Source organism: Diabrotica virgifera, chromosome 2 (genome assembly GCF_917563875.1).
Source record: "Diabrotica virgifera virgifera chromosome 2, PGI_DIABVI_V3a".
NCBI classification, from domain to species: Eukaryota; Metazoa; Arthropoda; class Insecta; order Coleoptera; family Chrysomelidae; genus Diabrotica; species Diabrotica virgifera.
The window spans coordinates 31,056,575-31,073,863 of NC_065444.1; the positions used below are offsets into that span (position 1 = coordinate 31,056,575).

Below are 17,289 nucleotides of genomic sequence, written 5' to 3' on the forward strand. Positions count from 1 at the left end.
GAGGAACTGTACATACTCCTACCTCGTATAGACGCTCCTATGGGGAATAACAAATGACCATTAAAAAGTGTCTGCTCCCCTTGTTTAATAATATACAGGACGAGTTTCGCATTTTGACATAAAATTATATTCGTCATAATTTTTGAACGGTCAGATCGATGTGTCTCTTATTTTGGTCAATCGTTACACTATTACCACCTAATCAACTGATTTATTCAAACTAGAAAAAAATCAGGCCCGGCTTTAAAAAATTAGTTCGATTGGGCCTTAGAAAAATGTTACCCTGTATACGCTTTTTGAAAACTCTAATATAAATTTTAAAAATTAGACAAATATGCAATTAAAATGGCATATTTATTTTTTTCCCCACACGATTACTTAATTTTTTAAAAAATAACCAAATTTGACTATGAATTAAAAGTTTGGTAAAGTAAACCATAGATTTAAAAAAAATTAACTTTTATTACAAAAATTAAGTTTTTTTAACAAATATTTGATTTATGTTACCAACCAATCAACTGATTTATTCAAACTAGAAAAAAATCAGGTCCGGCTTTAAAAAATTAGTTCGTTTGGGGCTTAGAAAAAATTTCACCCTGTATACGCTTTTTGAAAACTCTAATATGAATTTTACAAATTAGACAAATAGGCAATTAAAATGGCTTATATATTTTTTCCTCAGATGATTACTTGTTTTTTTTTATAAAAAAATCAAATTTGACTATGAATAATAATTAAAAGTTTGGTAAAGTGAACCATAGCTTTAAAAAACTTTACTTTTATTACAAAAATTAATTTTTTTTTGAACAAATATTTAATTTATGTTACCACCCAATCAACTGATTTAATCAAACTAGAAAAAAATCAGGCCCGGATTTAAAAAAATATTTCGTTTTAGTCTTAGAAAAAATTTCACCCTGTATACGCTTTTTGAAAACTCTAATGCGAATTTTACAAATTAGACAAATAGGCAATTAAAATGGCATATTTATCTTTTCCCCACACGATTACTTAATTTTTTATTAAAAAATAAAATTTGTCAAAATCGGAATTTTAACCTAAAAATTAAAAAAAAAGATGAAAGCACGGTTTAACTCGCTACAACGTTCCATTTTAAAATTTTTTTTCTGAAATTTTTACAGCCCCTATCTCTTACCATTGTGAAGACTATGACAATTGTTGTTGACTTTCAGTCTTCTTCTCGTTAAAGTTATGAATTTAAAAAAATAAAAGGTGCAGATTCGTGAATTGCAAAGTTAAATCGCAAAAATTAAGTAAAAAAATTTAAAATTTATCTATTTTATCACGTTTATGTTAAACTATAGAGTCCAAAGAGAAGTGTTATGGGGAGTTTTAGATCTAGACGTGTTATAGAAAAAAAAAAAAAAAAAATGGTGAAACTTTTAATTTTAAGAAAAACGTTGTTTAATTTTTTTTTATGGTAAAATTGCGATTTTGACAAATTTGATTTTTTAATAAAAAATTAAGTAATCGTGTGGGGAAAAAAATAAATATGCCATTTTAATTGCCTATTTGTCTAATTTGTAAAATTCATATTAGAGTTTTCAAAAAGCGTATACAGGGTGAAATTATTTTAAGACCCAAACAAACTAATTTTTTAAAGCCGGACCTGATTTTTTTCTAGTTTAAATAAATCATTTGATTGGGTGATAACATAAATCAAATATTTGTTTAAAAAAATTAATTTTTGTAATAAAAGTTAATTTTTTTTTAAATCTATGGTTCACTGTACCAAATTTTTAATTCATAGTCAAATTTGATTTTTTTATAAAAAATTAAGTAAACGTGTGGGGAAAAAATAAATATGTCATTTTAATTGCCTATTTGTCTAATTTGTAAAATTAATATTAGAGTTTTCAAAAAGCATATACAGGGTGAAATTTTTTCTAAGACCCAAACGAACTAATTTTTTAAAGCCGGACCTGATTTTTTTCTAGTTTTCTAGTTGATTAGGTGGTAATAGTGTAACGATTGACCAAAATAAGAGACACATCGATTTGACCGTTCAAAAATTATGACGAATATAAATTTCTGTCAAAATGCGAAACTCGCCCTGTATATTATTAAACAATGGGAGCAGACACTTTTTAATGGTCATTTGTTATTCCCCATAGGGGCCTCTATACGAGGTAGGAGTATGTACAGTTCCTCATGACTCACCCTGTATATAGTAGTTCTTCTGTATCGTTGCTTGTGAGTACTTTGTCATCGACAAATCTTAGACTTTAATTTCGAAGTTAACTTAAAATTTTAAACTAAATTTAAAACCAAAAATGAATAACCAGTTTCAATTTCGTTGCAACACAAAACTACCGCCGCATTATATTCTAGTTCAATCAGAGAGTGCAGCAAGCACCTCTACCCAGGCGCGGATCTAGAAATTCATAATAGGAGGGGGGAGGCAGACTTACCGCAAATATTATATTATCCTGATTTAGCCATACGACTCAACTTACTCTAAGGATAAAATTCACTCATCTCTTCCGATACCTACGGTATCGGTAAAGGATTGAGCTCTGGTGGGACTCTTTCCGTGTTACGGATGAAACACGGAAATAGTCCGTGGTGTCATGGATGGGTGTCCAATACAATAGGGGGGTCCACGGACCCGTTGACCCCCTGTATCCACGCCTGCTCTACCGGTTTCGAAACTTATTAGTCTCTCATCAGGAGGCACATATGCTGCTCTCTCTGACCCAACCAGGACAAACCCCATCGTGCAGTTACGGATTGCAACGAACGAAATGGCAGGGATGCCCTAGCGGCAACTGCTAGCAAAAGACTAAGTTTTCAATCTAATAGCACATAAAATAATACCAAAAATATTACTCTACATCCCACCAGATTAAAAACAATGGGAACCTTCCCTGGTTACACCTCCGAGGCTTCTAAAATTTGCAAGCCATAACGGATGCTGAGACTAAAGAGGATGAGGGAATTTTACAATTCACGTCCCATCTGCTCAGCGCGGTAAAGTTCCAACGAGAATGGTTCCCTTCGTACTCCAATCAGAGTAAACATGTAAATCAAAAATGAATAACCACATATAATTTTAAACTTAAAATAAACTCAAACTTTAAATTAAACTAAATCGGTTTTGGATATATTTATATTAGAAGTTTTTTGACATCACACAAAAATATTACTTGATACACAAATCACCATTATTTCATAATAATAAAAAGTTTCTATATACGTTTCAATATTATATAAGTTTTATTTTGCGTTGTACTCCTAAAAATTTTCAGAACATCCCTCGTACTCATTGTATAGTATAAGTATTATACAGTACAGTAGTATATGGGTAGTAATAAGTGCTCTCGAATTTCGTTGTCTAATTTCACCTGCAGAAGCAATTATCATTTAGGACGAAATCTACCGAACAACTAAAAGCAACAACGTATTGTCCATTTTCTCTTCAAATTAACTTCAATTGCCAACAAAACTTAATTTTTTTTTATTAAACGTTTTACTGCCTTAAGTGCTGTATGTTTTCTTAGAACTAAAGTTAGATTATATATAAAATACACAGTCGCAAAATTTATAAGCTTCATCAGAACATGCTAAAATAAGATTATTATTATTTTATCAGTAATAAATACAATGAAATTAAGACGAAAAAACATTGTATAAGACAAGCATAAAAACAAAACAATAAAATAAAATTCTTATTATACCTACCAGTAATGACAATGTCTAAGTTTTTTTATTTGAGGAAACACATGTAGACGGCGCTGTACCGTCGCCCCCGTTAGCGAAATTATTCAGATTCGATTTTTTGCACAAACTTACTCAAAAAGAGGTCCTTATAACAAATCCACAGGGTGCCAGGCGGTGCCGTGGTCGAAAAATTATTTAATAACAATTTTTATCTACTCTATCTCATAAATTATGTATAAGTTTTTAGTTTGTGAAAACTGTCATTATAGATAGCAGTGCGTGAAGGATTTAAAGTGTGCGTGAAGTAACAATGTATTTTAAATGGGATTTACTTTTTCGCGCTGATTTTTGGCACAATTTCATAATATAATCAAATATCCTTAACTTTCGAGTTGTCATGGTGATGACATGTGAGCAATAAATTACAAAAAAAGTTTTGACAATTTTGTGGTTTGAAAGAAGTTAGAATTTTTAAATGTCAAAGTTCTAAAATTTATAGAATAGAAATGAATTCCAGTGACGAAGAGTTACATTTTTTTAAATTGTTTATCTTATAGTAGATAAATATTGTATGAAACTGTGCGTGAAGTACTTTTTGCGAACTTACGCGATGTATAGCACTCGCACCGCTGTCGCTCGTGCTCTAAACATCGCGTGCGTTCGCAAAAAGCATACTTTTCACTGTTTCATAAATAACTATTTTTAAACAAATTCACAAAATAATTTTTTCATTTCGAACAAATTTTTTTTAGACAGGTCATTCTGAGCAAAATAGGTCTTTTATAATTTTTCTCTCAAATTGATTGTTGTCGAGTTATACGCGATATAAAATTTGAAAAATGCGAAAATGGCCATTTTCAAGGCTTAATAACTCAATTAAAAATTATTATTATGAAATTCAGAAAGTGATCAAATTGAAGTTTAAAATTCCTCCATCACGATCTTGAAGAAATTTTTGTCATTATTTTATTACAAAGCTGTTATTTTTAATTATTACCAATTAGCGCTATAGTCCAAGTTGTATCGTCGCCCCCGTTATGTAAATTATTACGATTCGTTTTTTTTGCACAAACTTATTCAAAAAGAAGTCCTTATAACAAATTCACAGGGTGCCGGGAGGTGCAACGGTCGGAAAATTGTTTAAACAATTTTTTTTAAACAAATTCAAAAAATCATTTTTTTTTCCACTTAGTACATTTTTTTGGGTTCTAAGGGCCATTTTGAGCCAAAAAGGTCTCTTGTGATTTTTCTCTAAAATTGATTTTTGTCGAGTTATACGCGATTTAAAATTTGAAAAATGCGAATTTTAAGGCTTAATAACTCGATTAACAATTATTATTATGGAAGTCAGAAAGTATCCAAATCAAAGTTTAAAACCCCTCCTTCAAGATTCTGAAGAAATTTTTGTCGTTATTTTATTACAAAGCTGTTATTTTTAATTATTAACAATTAGCGCTATACAATAATAATTTTTAATCGAGTTATTAAGCTTTGAAAATAGTTATTTTCGCATTTTTCAAATAATTTTAAATCGCGTATAACTCGACAACAATAAATTCTAGAGAAAAATTACAAGAGACCTTTTTTGCTCAGAATGACCGAAATTATCTAAAAAAAATTTTTTTCGAAGTAAAAAAAATATTTTGTGAATTTGTTTAAAAAAAATTGTTTAAACAATTTTTCGACCAAGGTACCGCCTGGCACCCTGTGGATTTATTATAAAGACCTCTTTTTGAGTACGTTTGTGCAAAAAAATCGAATCGTAATAATTTACATAACGGGGGCCTGGCGCTTACAACCTGGAGTATAGGGCTACTTGTTAATAATTAAAAATAACAGCTTCGTAATACAATAATGACAAAATTTTCTTCAGGATCTTGAAGAAGGGGTTTTAATATTTAATCTGGTCACTTTTTGACTTTAATAATAATAATTTTTAATCGAGTTATTAAGCCTTGAAAATGGCGATTTTCGCATTTTTCAAATTTTGAATCGCGTATAACTCGACAACAATCAATTTTAGAGAAAATGACAAGAGACTTTTTTTGCTCAGAATGGCCTTACTCCTAACTTATCTAAAAAAATTTGTTCGAAATGAAAAAATCATTTTTGTCAATTTGTTAAAAAAAATTGTTTAAACAAGTTTTCCACCACGGCACCGCCTGGCACCCTGTGGATTTGTTATAAGGACCTTTTTTGAGTAAGATTGTGCAAAAAAATCGAATCGGAATAATTTCGCTAACGGGGGCGACCATATATAGACCCGTCTAATGATCAAATAATTTATTCTAAAATTCAATTTATGTCAGAAAGATACTCGTCTGTGTTTATTATAAAATATAAGTATGTATTTTAGGTTGTTGGTAATTAGTTTTCCATTGTTAAATACCTGCACACTGTAAATTTACGGTTATATGTTATTTGTAAACTCTTCAGTTTACCAACAAAGTAAAGAAGGTGGCGCCAAATTTAAAAATTAAAATTTTTGAATTCAGTCAGGAAATTTAAAATCATTGAATTGACATATTAGTTTCCGTAAACCAGAATGTATTTTATTGCTTAGTTTATCAATGCCAGTTTTTGACACATTGACATTTATTTATGCATACCATTTCTAGCAATTATCTTTTATTTAATTTGTTTTCATGGTTTTATTGAAATTATTTTTACTATGTAATTGAACGATCTATTAATGCACATGAGTACATGTATTTTCATTTTTTCTGGGGTAACTGTTGTATTATGATGTCTGTCCGATATACGACTTATCACAATTTTCACATTGTATTTTATAAACTACATTTGAGTTTTCCATAATGCTAATAGGTGTTTTAGTATGCAAAAACTTCTTCTTCTTAAAGTACCTTCTCCTCAATAGAGGATACTACAATTGCACACTCTTGCCTGTCTATTTTTATTTAGCCCTGTTCATTGTCGTATATTTCTTAGCCACGATAGTCTTTTCCTTCTTAATCCTCTTTTTCCCTCGATATTTCCTTTCACTATTAGTTGAGCATATTGGTACTTGTTTCTCAGTACCTATGTGATCTAGGTATGACGTTTTTCTAACTTTTACTGTGCTGAAAAGTTCTCGTTTTTTGCCTATTCTATGCAGCACTGTTTCGTTTGAGGAATGTAGGGGTCGACAAGACAAGAATTCTGGTCTTGACAACAACTTCTTGTCTTGTCTTGAGAAAAATTCAAGAAATTTAAAAAAATCTTGTCTTGACGTTTTCTTGACATCTTATATACGGTGACCATATCTTTTTAAAGAAAAAAAAGTACAAAAAACAAAAATGTATTAAAAACGCAAAATGTATCTTGTTATTGGACAAATATAACTTTTTGGCGTTAAAAATAAATGAACTATGTAGCTAAACATAAAAAAATTATATCAATTAAACTAAATATAACATATTACATTCACTTTGAAAAAGTTACAAGCCTGTAATTAAGAATTTTTAGATGAGAGACCTGGAATAGCCTCATCTTCTTCCGATTTTTTGCATCATTCATATTTTTCTGAACTTAAAATTAATTTAAGAAGGTCCGACTTCGACTGAAGTAAATGAAACATTTCATACAAGTCTCATCAAAATTTGCGTACACCAGCATCGCTGCCTTGGGAGTGGATATGGACATTTGTGACTTTTCCGACGTCCAATAATAATTATTTATTACAGAAAATAAACACTAGATAGCCGCACTAGTACTCGGAAGGGAAAAAATAAATTCGCATAATATTTGTAAGTTTTTCAGTTTGAATTGATCTACACACTTAAAAACTTTAAGCCATCGATCCTGACTATTTTTTTCTTTTCTGTTCCACTCAGCAATTTTTTCACTTGTAGCCACGTCTTTCAAAATTCCCAGTTCGTCAAAGAGTTGATCTTCGTTTAACATGGTTGCCTTGATAGACAATTTAAAAGCTTCGAGAGAATAACAAACATCGTTCCATGTTATTTCACTTCTAATGCGAGCTCCACACTCTCGCCGAAGCCGATCGAGGTTCAACAAGTACGAATGTGTAGACGGCCACCTTGTGTAACTTTGCCTCACTTCGTTCTACTTCCATTTTCTGTCGGTCTGGTCAAAGGGATCTTTGTCGGTATCGCACCGCTCTTTGTCGGTATCGCACTTCCTCGCGAAGTAGAACGAGTGTGTAGAGAGGATACTTCGGACTTCGGTCAACTTTGGCGAAGTAACTTCGCCGAGAGTGTGGAGCCCACTTTAGATCTATGCTTTTGAATAGTTTAAATTCATGAAAATTTGTACTCCAGTTTTCTAGATAGGTTACACATTTTGTGTAAAAATGTTTCACTTGTGCAGTGAAGTTTTGTGTACAACCACCGCACCATAAGCCTGATGTCTCACACACTTAAAATGTTTTTAAAGATCATTCATAAACGCATTTACCACACTTGATATGAATATTGAAGAAACCCACTTTGGATTTACGTTACTAATCCAGAGATGCTTGGATGTGAACCAGGATATGTACGTCTGTTTCATAGATTACAACAAGGCTTTCGATAAAGTCCGCCACAAAGAGCTAATGGACGTCCTCAAAGCAAAACAATTACAATACAATGACCTTTGAATTATAACAAATCTATATTATAAACAGCAGGCACACATACGCATTAACGAACACACATCAGAAGAGTTCAAAATTAAAAGAGGAGTGCGGCAGGGGTGTGTATTGTCACTACTACTATTAAATGCATACTCTGAAGAAATTATGAAAAAAGTTCTTGAGGAAGAAACAGCAGGAATAAAGGTACCTAAATGGAACGCCAATTAACAACATTAGACATGCGGACGACATTATCATAATAGCGGACAACCTCCAAGACCTCCAAAAGCTAATTAACAAGATAGTTGAGTATGGAGAACAATATTGATTATCAGTAAACATCAAGAAAACTAAATTTATGAGGATATCAAAAACCCAAAATAATGATAAAAGCCTGACTTTAGAACAAGTTGAAAACTACAACTATCTTGGCACAATAATTAATCACACAAACGATTACTCCAAAGAAATTAAAGTTCGAATAGAGAAGGCAAGAACCAACTTCAATAAAATGAGAAAGGTAGTTTGTGCAAGACAACTGAAATAATTAAGGCTTAGAGTTAGGCTGGCAAGGTGTTATATCTTCTCGACTCTGCTTTACGGGATAGAAGCATGGTCAATTAACGCGTCGACTACTAAAAAGTTGGAAGCATTTGAACTGTGGGTGAAGGTACCTGAAGATAGCATGGACCGAGCCTGTAACAAACAACGAAGTCATGAGAAGAGTCAACAAAAGAATGGAAATATTGGAAACCATCAAGACACAAAAGCTGCAATACCTGGAACAGTATACAAAAAAAAATTGTTTAAAAGTAGTAAAAGATAAAAATATTCATTTTTTAGAAAAAATAAGTACATTCGCGTGTCCTTAGAAAGGTTTTAAAGTACATTAGGACAATATTTAAAAATAAGTACTGTCCTACTTAAATAAGTACATATGGTCACCGTACATCTTATATCTTGTCTTGACTCAAGAAATTTCAAGATCTTGAAATTTCTTGATTACCCGATCCGGTGTTTCCCCGGCGAACTTTTTATTGCGTTGCGTGCTGACACGGCCTCGACTGTCACTGGGGGCAGGGTTTAAACCAACATGCTTAAAACCTTGGTTTAAACCAAGGTTTAAACCAACTGGTTTATTTAGAAAAAAACCTGGTTTTTTGAACCTCCAAACTGGTGTTTTTATTTTATACAGCTGCCACAATTGCAGAAAATTAAGATAAATAAATTCTATTTTGTTACTTTCCAACTTAGTTACTTTGAATATTATTACGTTTGAAGATGTTTTTTGTTTTATTAATTTTTTGTGTGTGTAAATAAATATAAAAGTTGTCTTAATAATTTTTTTCATTATTTATTATTATTATTATTTTATAAAATGATTTTTATTCATTTTTAAAGTATTTAGACTTATTATACTTTGTATCAAATAAACCTGGTTTTTTTGGTTTTTTGGAAAAAAACCTTGGTTTTTGCCAACCCTCACTGGGGGGAGTCCCCGAACTGCATTTGTTTCCTGACTAACGAAAAATTGATGTGTGCTTTGTATTTTGTATGGTTCGCACATTCTAAACTTAGCTGTCCAGGATTTCATAAAAATTATTGAACCAAATCGAAACAGTTAGACATTGAAAAGGATTTTGATTATTTGGAGGATGAAATCGAAGTATAACTTACTTAACAGTGCTGCGAGGCCATAAATTACTGTAAGATGACTATGCCAAAATTTGATGTGCCTACTAAATGGCACATCAAAAACTTTCGAGATGCTAACATGGGGTTTAAGTGTAAAAAATGCTTTAACTACATTTTGCGACAACGAAAATCTAAATAATTGTAAAATATTAGATAAAGAATGAGTACTGATTTGTAAATTTTGTCAGTATCTGAGAAGCTTTAAAACACTAAATAAATAAATTCTATCTATCTAACACTTTCTTCAATACTCGAAGGGGAAAAATATTGCACACCTCCCATTGGTGGTAATTGGGGTAAACTTACTTTTAGACAAACTGGAAATATTTTAAATCTACGAGAGATAAAATAAAATACAGTGTTCAATAAATTAAAATATATTATGTTATGTTAAAATAATTTTATCTCAAGATATTTCAAGATTTCTTGTTTTCTTGACAAGAAATTTTGGTATTGACATAGAACTTCTTGTCTTGTCTTGAAATCTAAAATTACTTCTTGTTTTGATCTTGTCTTGAAATCAAGACAAGATCAAGACAAGATCTTGAAATTTTCAAGAAGTTGTTGACCCCTAGAGGAATGCGATGTCCATGAAGTTTTAAAGATCCTCCGGTAGATTCACAATTCAAAGGCCTCCAATAATTTATTTACGGTTGATGTTTTAAGGGTCCACATTTCAACTGCATAGAGAAGGGTCGACTGGACGTAGCATTTTGATAAACGTAGTAGAATTTCGAGTTTTATTCGAGAATCACATAGCAGTCTTTTAATTTTTTCGAAAGATTTTCTACCCGTTCTATTCTCGATCATATTTCTAGATCAGAATTTAGGCTGCTATCGATCCAACAGCCCAGGTAGTTAAATTTATTTAAGCTTTTCTAAAATGTCCTAGTTTATTGTATAAGGTTCAGGTACATTCTGTTTTTTTTTATTGACATCACTTTGGTTTTCTTAATGTTTATTTTCATGTCGAATTGCTCACAGACCAAGTTGGTCCTGTCGATGAGTTGTTGTAGATCCAAGTCGGAATCCGCAATCAACACCGTATCATCGGCGTATCTGATGCTGTTGGTGTTTACACCATTCACCTTGACTCCATCCTTGGAATCCTCTAGTTGCTCTTTACAAATAAAGTCGGAATAAAGATTAAATATCCTTGTCTAACTCCCATTATAACATGCAAACACTATTTTTTCAGTAGTGTAAAATATTTATAACTTATACCTATATAACTAGAGAAAAGAAAATATATAACTATACCTTACCATTGAGTACGGTTCATGGATATGTAATGACAAACATACTCCATTGTTGCCGTAGAATTCGTCTCCAAAGTAGCTGCTTGTAAAATCGCTTAGCGGTATTAGTGACACGATAGTAGCAAAACTCCAAAGCGTGATTAGAGTGATAGCTGCTATCTTCTTAGATGGTTGTTTCCGTAATAATGGCTGTGTTACTGATACAAATCTGTCCCAAGTAACTAGAGTTAGAATGAGGACAGATGACTCGCATGAGAGAGTACTTAAAAATCCTAAAAAATGGATATACCTATATATTTTATATACATGCAACGTTATTCACGAAATATGTTTATTTTCTTTACATAATTATTTTATTACACAAGGCGAATACGGCGGGTTCGTTGGAAAAAATATTCCCATGAGATTTTTTGCATCATCACATTCATGAGACATCCTAGAATTAGGTTCAAGAAGTCGCCCGCGCAAAAAGTGGTCCAAATTTTTTTTAATAATTTTTTTTTGTTCAAATTGCAAAAACCAATATTTTGGCCCGGACAATTTTTTTTTAAACATTTTGGACCATTCTGGTTCGTTTTCGAGTTATAAGCAATTTAAAATTGAAAAAAACGAAAAATGGCGATTTTAAAAGCTTAATAAATCGCTTAAAAGTTATTATTATGAATGTCAGAAAGTGACTAAATCAAAGTTTAAAGTCCCTGCTACAAGATCCTGAACAAATTTTTGTCATTATGTTATTATTAAGCTATTATTTTTAAGTAATAATAATGAGCGGTAAGATCGTATTGATGCGACTGTAAATGTGAGTGCGGGTAAGATGCACGATTGGACTGCCGGAATGGCATCTCTTTCGCACTCACAATTGACGGCCACCGAGTACGTGCATGGCGCTCATTATTATTACGTAAAAATAACAGCTTAGTAATAAAATAATGACAGAAATTTCTTCAGGATCTTGTAGGGAGGTCTTTAAACTTTGATTTAGTCACTTTCTGAGTTTCATGATAATAACTTTTAACCGAGTTATTAAGCCTTGAAAATCGCCATTTTTCGTTTTTTTTTTCAATTTTAAATTGCTGATAACTCAAAAACGATCAAATTTAGAGAAAAAAGAGATATTTTTTGTCCAGAATGGTCCAACAACCCTAAAAAAATTGGTCCGGACCGAAAATATTGATTGTTCCAATTTAAACAAATTAAAATTTTTCAAAATTTGGACCACTTTTCGCGTGGGCGACTTATTGAACCTTATTCTGGGATGTCTCACGAATGTGATTATGCAAAAAAATCTCATGGGAATCTTTTTACCAATGAACCCGCCGTTTTCGCCTTGTCTATATTCCAATTTCTGCCGATTCTATTAATTTGTTAACTTTATGTTTTGTTTTAATATTTTTCTCCTAAAAATAGTTGGCGTTTAACTTTCCTATTATAAATAACCTCTTTAATCTTTATTCTTCTGTAAATGTCAACTTTAACTTCAAGATACAGAAGTGGGAAAGTTTATTCTGTATCTTTTGGGTATTTAAAGTGTGATTTTTGTTCCGAAACCCATTTATATTGTTTCGTCGAATCTTGGGTTTTTTTCTATATCGAATTTTGCTTGTCCCTCTTTTTGGTGGAAAAAATAGGGTGCCATGCACAGCTCTGTCATTAAGCCTGTAAAATCTACATTCCGCAACATCAGGAAGTGACAAAAATATATTAGCCATTGCCATAAGCATCATTTTTACATTTTTATTTATTCTTCTACCGATTTAGGTAAGATTTGCTTTTTATTAATATTAAATTTTCTTTTCTTTATTTTTAATAAATAGGACTATTAGTTAATATAATCTTTTATTTGTCCTTGCCAAAATTTCTCAGTGTTCAGATTTGTATTTAAGATGACACATGAAACAGAGCTAGTCGAAGCCCCAACTAGATAATTGTCATCTCAAGTGTCATTTTATAGTTACACGAATGAGGTATCATTTTATTGTTAAACAATTTAGCATCTAATGATACAGGGTGTTTCATTGGGAAAGTAACACACGTTAACTGTAGAAAGAGGACACTTAGGCGATCTCAAAAATACCATACTTAATGGATTTTACTCCATTAATAACAAAGATACTGGTTCCTAATTGGTTCATAGCTTTTTAACCACACTGTGTATTTATTTTATATTTGGCACGCAAATATCATTTAAGGTGTACAATAAATTAATTTATTTACAATTGTAAAAAATCCAGATCCGAATTAAAAAATATTGGAAAAATATTCCGACCACAAAACAACACCCTGTACATTAAATTTTTTTAAAATGGATTTTTCAGTTGAAAAGAGGATGAAAAACTAAATTCAGTGGTATAATTTGAATTTTCGGCAATATGATTTTTCTGGTGAAATTTTGAATTTGATTTCGGAAATTAAGTGAATTGCGAGAGATCTAAGCAGAAAAAGAAATTGAAATACAGCTTACAGCTTGTCAACCTCACTGTATATTGATTTTATATTTAACAGGCGAATATTATTTTAGGTGTCCAATCAATTAATTTATTTACAATGATAAAAAATCTAGGTCCAGTTTAAAAAATATTGTGTAAATATTCCGACCCAAAAAAACACCTTGTATATTAATTTTCTTTAAAATGGATTTCGCATTTGAAAAGAGGATGAAAAACAAAATTAGTGGTATACTTTGAATTTTCGACAAAATGATTTTTCTGCTAAAATTTTGAATTTGAATTCTGAAATTATGTGAACTGCGAGAGCTCTAAGCAGAAAAAAAATTGAAATACAGCTTACAACTTGTCAACCTCACTGTATATTGATTTTATATTTAACACGCGAATATTATTTTAGGTGTCCAATCAATTAATTTATTTACAATGATAAAAAATCTAGGTCCAGTTTAAAAAATATTGTGTAAATATTCCGACCCAAAAAAAAACACCTTGTATATTAATTTTCTTTAAAATGGATTTCGCATTTGAAAAGAGGATGAAAAACAAAATTAGTGGTATACTTTGAATTTTCGACAAAATGATTTTTCTGCTAAAATTTTGAATTTGAATTCTGAAATTATGTGAACTGCGAGAGCTCTAAGCAGAAAAAAAATTGAAATACAGCTTACAACTTGTCAACCTCACTGTATATTGATTTTATATTTAACACGCGAATATTATTTTAGGTGTCCAATCAATTAATTTATTTACAATGATAAAAAATCTAGGTCCAGTTTAAAAAATATTGTGTAAATATTCCGACCCAAAAAAACACCTTGTATATTAATTTTCTTTAAAATGGATTTCGCATTTGAAAAGAGGATGAAAAACAAAATTAGTGGTATACTTTGAATTTTCGACAAAATGATTTTTCTGCTAAAATTTTGAATTTGAATTCTGAAATTATGTGAACTGCGAGAGCTCTAAGCAGAAAAAAAATTGAAATACAGCTTACAACTTGTCAACCTCACTGTATATTGATTTTATATTTAACACGCGAATATTATTTTAGGTGTCCAATCAATTAATTTATTTACAATGATAAAAAATCTAGGTCCAGTTTAAAAAATATTGTGTAAATATTCCGACCCAAAAAAACACCTTGTATATTAATTTTCTTTAAAATGGATTTCGCATTTGAAAAGAGGATGAAAAACAAAATTAGTGGTATACTTTGAATTTTCGACAAAATGATTTTTCTGCTAAAATTTTGAATTTGAATTCTGAAATTATGTGAACTGCGAGAGCTCTAAGCAGAAAAAAAATTGAAATACAGCTTACAACTTGTCAACCTCACTGTATATTGATTTTATATTTAACACGCGAATATTATTTTAGGTGTCCAATCAATTAATTTATTTACAATGATAAAAAATCTAGGTCCAGTTTAAAAAATATTGTGTAAATATTCCGACCCAAAAAAACACCTTGTATATTAATTTTCTTTAAAATGGATTTCGCATTTGAAAAGAGGATGAAAAACAAAATTAGTGGTATACTTTGAATTTTCGACAAAATGATTTTTCTGCTAAAATTTTGAATTTGAATTCTGAAATTATGTGAACTGCGAGAGCTCTAAGCAGAAAAAAAATTGAAATACAGCTTACAACTTGTCAACCTCACTGTATATTGATTTTATATTTAACACGCGAATATTATTTTAGGTGTCCAATCAATTAATTTATTTACAATGATAAAAAATCTAGGTCCAGTTTAAAAAATATTGTGTAAATATTCCGACCCAAAAAAACACCTTGTATATTAATTTTCTTTAAAATGGATTTCGCATTTGAAAAGAGGATGAAAAACAAAATTAGTGGTATACTTTGAATTTTCGACAAAATGATTTTTCTGCTAAAATTTTGAATTTGAATTCTGAAATTATGTGAACTGCGAGAGCTCTAAGCAGAAAAAAAATTGAAATACAGCTTACAACTTGTCAACCTCACTGTATATTGATTTTATATTTAACACGCGAATATTATTTTAGGTGTCCAATCAATTAATTTATTTACAATGATAAAAAATCTAGGTCCAGTTTAAATAAATATTGTGTAAATATTCCGACCCAAAAAAACACCTTGTATATTAATTTTCTTTAAAATGGATTTCGCATTTGAAAAGAGGATGAAAAACAAAATTAGTGGTATACTTTGAATTTTCGACAAAATGATTTTTCTACTAAAATTTTGAATTTGAATTCTGAAATTATGTCAATTGCGAGAGCTCTTGTAGAAAAAATTAAAATTAAATTTAATTTTAATTAATACCATAATTTAATCTAAATTGGTAAAATGTTAATATTTTAGTGTTTTTTTATTATGTGTGAAAAATAGTTTTTGGCGAATATTCATCTTTAAATAATGAATAAATAATAAAGGTCAATAAAGAATACATCACTTTAATCAACAAAATAGCTAAAAATTATAACAAAACAGCGAAAATTTGCAGCATAATCACTATTCAAAACTAAAGTACTTATTCAAAATTACCACCATCAAAAATTATTTTTTTTATACGTAGGTACGGTAAATTTTTGTAGTTAGGTACCTAGCGTCATGTGTACTGTGTACTGTGTGTGTTGAGTAAGTGTCTTGTTACATTGCAAAGTCGACGTTATTGTCTTTGCAAAGAGACGCTAATTGTATCCGAACGTCTGCGGTCCCTCCGTGAGTACCGATCCCACAAGGACAGAAACTATTTTCATTTATTAATTTATAATAAACTAAAAATTTCTGACCGTGGTGAGATTCGAACTCACGACCATTCGGACCTTTCGATCCAAAGGTAGTCGCTCTTACCACTGAGCCACAGAGGGGGGTCATCAAAAATTATTGTTATGTGTGCAAATGTTAATATTTTACCAATTTAGATTAAATAATGGTATTAATTAAAATTAAGTCATATTTTAATTTATTTTACTTTGAGCTTCGCAATTCACATAATTTTAGAATTCAAATTCAAATTCTTAACAGAAAAATCATTTTGACGAAAATTCAAAGTATACCACTAATTTTGTTTTTCATCCCCTTTTCAAATGCAAAATCCATTTTAAAAAAATTTAATATACAAAGTGTTTTTTTGGGTTGGAACATTTATACAATATTTTTTAATCCGGACCTGGATTTTTTATAATTGTAATTAAATTAATTGACTGAACACCTAAAATAATATTCGCGTGTTAAATATAAAATCAATATACAGTGTGGTTGACAAGTTGTAAGCTGTATTTCAATTTTTTTCTACTTAGAGCTCTCGCAATTCACTTAATTTCAGAATTCAAATTCCAAATTTCACCAGAAAAATCATTTTGCCGAAAATTCAAAGTATAAAACTGAATTTATTTTTTTTATCATCTTTTCAACTGAAAAATCCATTTTAAAAAATTTAATGTACAGGGTGTTGTCTTGGGGTCGGAATATTTTTCCAATATTTTTTAAACCGGACCTGGATTTTTTACAATTGTAAATAAATTAATTTATTGTACACCTTAAATGATATTTGCGTGCCAAATATAAAATAAATATACAGTGTGGTCAAAAAGTTACCAACCAATTAAGAAAATGGCAAAATAGATAAAACACCCAGT

At 30.4% G+C, this 17,289-nt stretch overlaps 1 protein-coding gene across 3 annotated transcripts in view; it reads right to left on the reverse strand.

Annotated features, from left to right (window-relative positions):
- LOC114337816 (relaxin receptor 2) overlaps positions 1-17,289 on the reverse strand; it is an 800,386-nt gene that overhangs the window by 43,389 nt on the left and 739,708 nt on the right. For all 3 annotated transcript variants that reach the window (XM_050643561.1, XM_050643559.1, XM_050643560.1), the window contains one exon: positions 11,218-11,483. In XM_050643561.1, the coding sequence (XP_050499518.1) occupies positions 11,218-11,483 (266 nt within the window). The remainder of the gene's footprint in view (positions 1-11,217; positions 11,484-17,289) is intronic.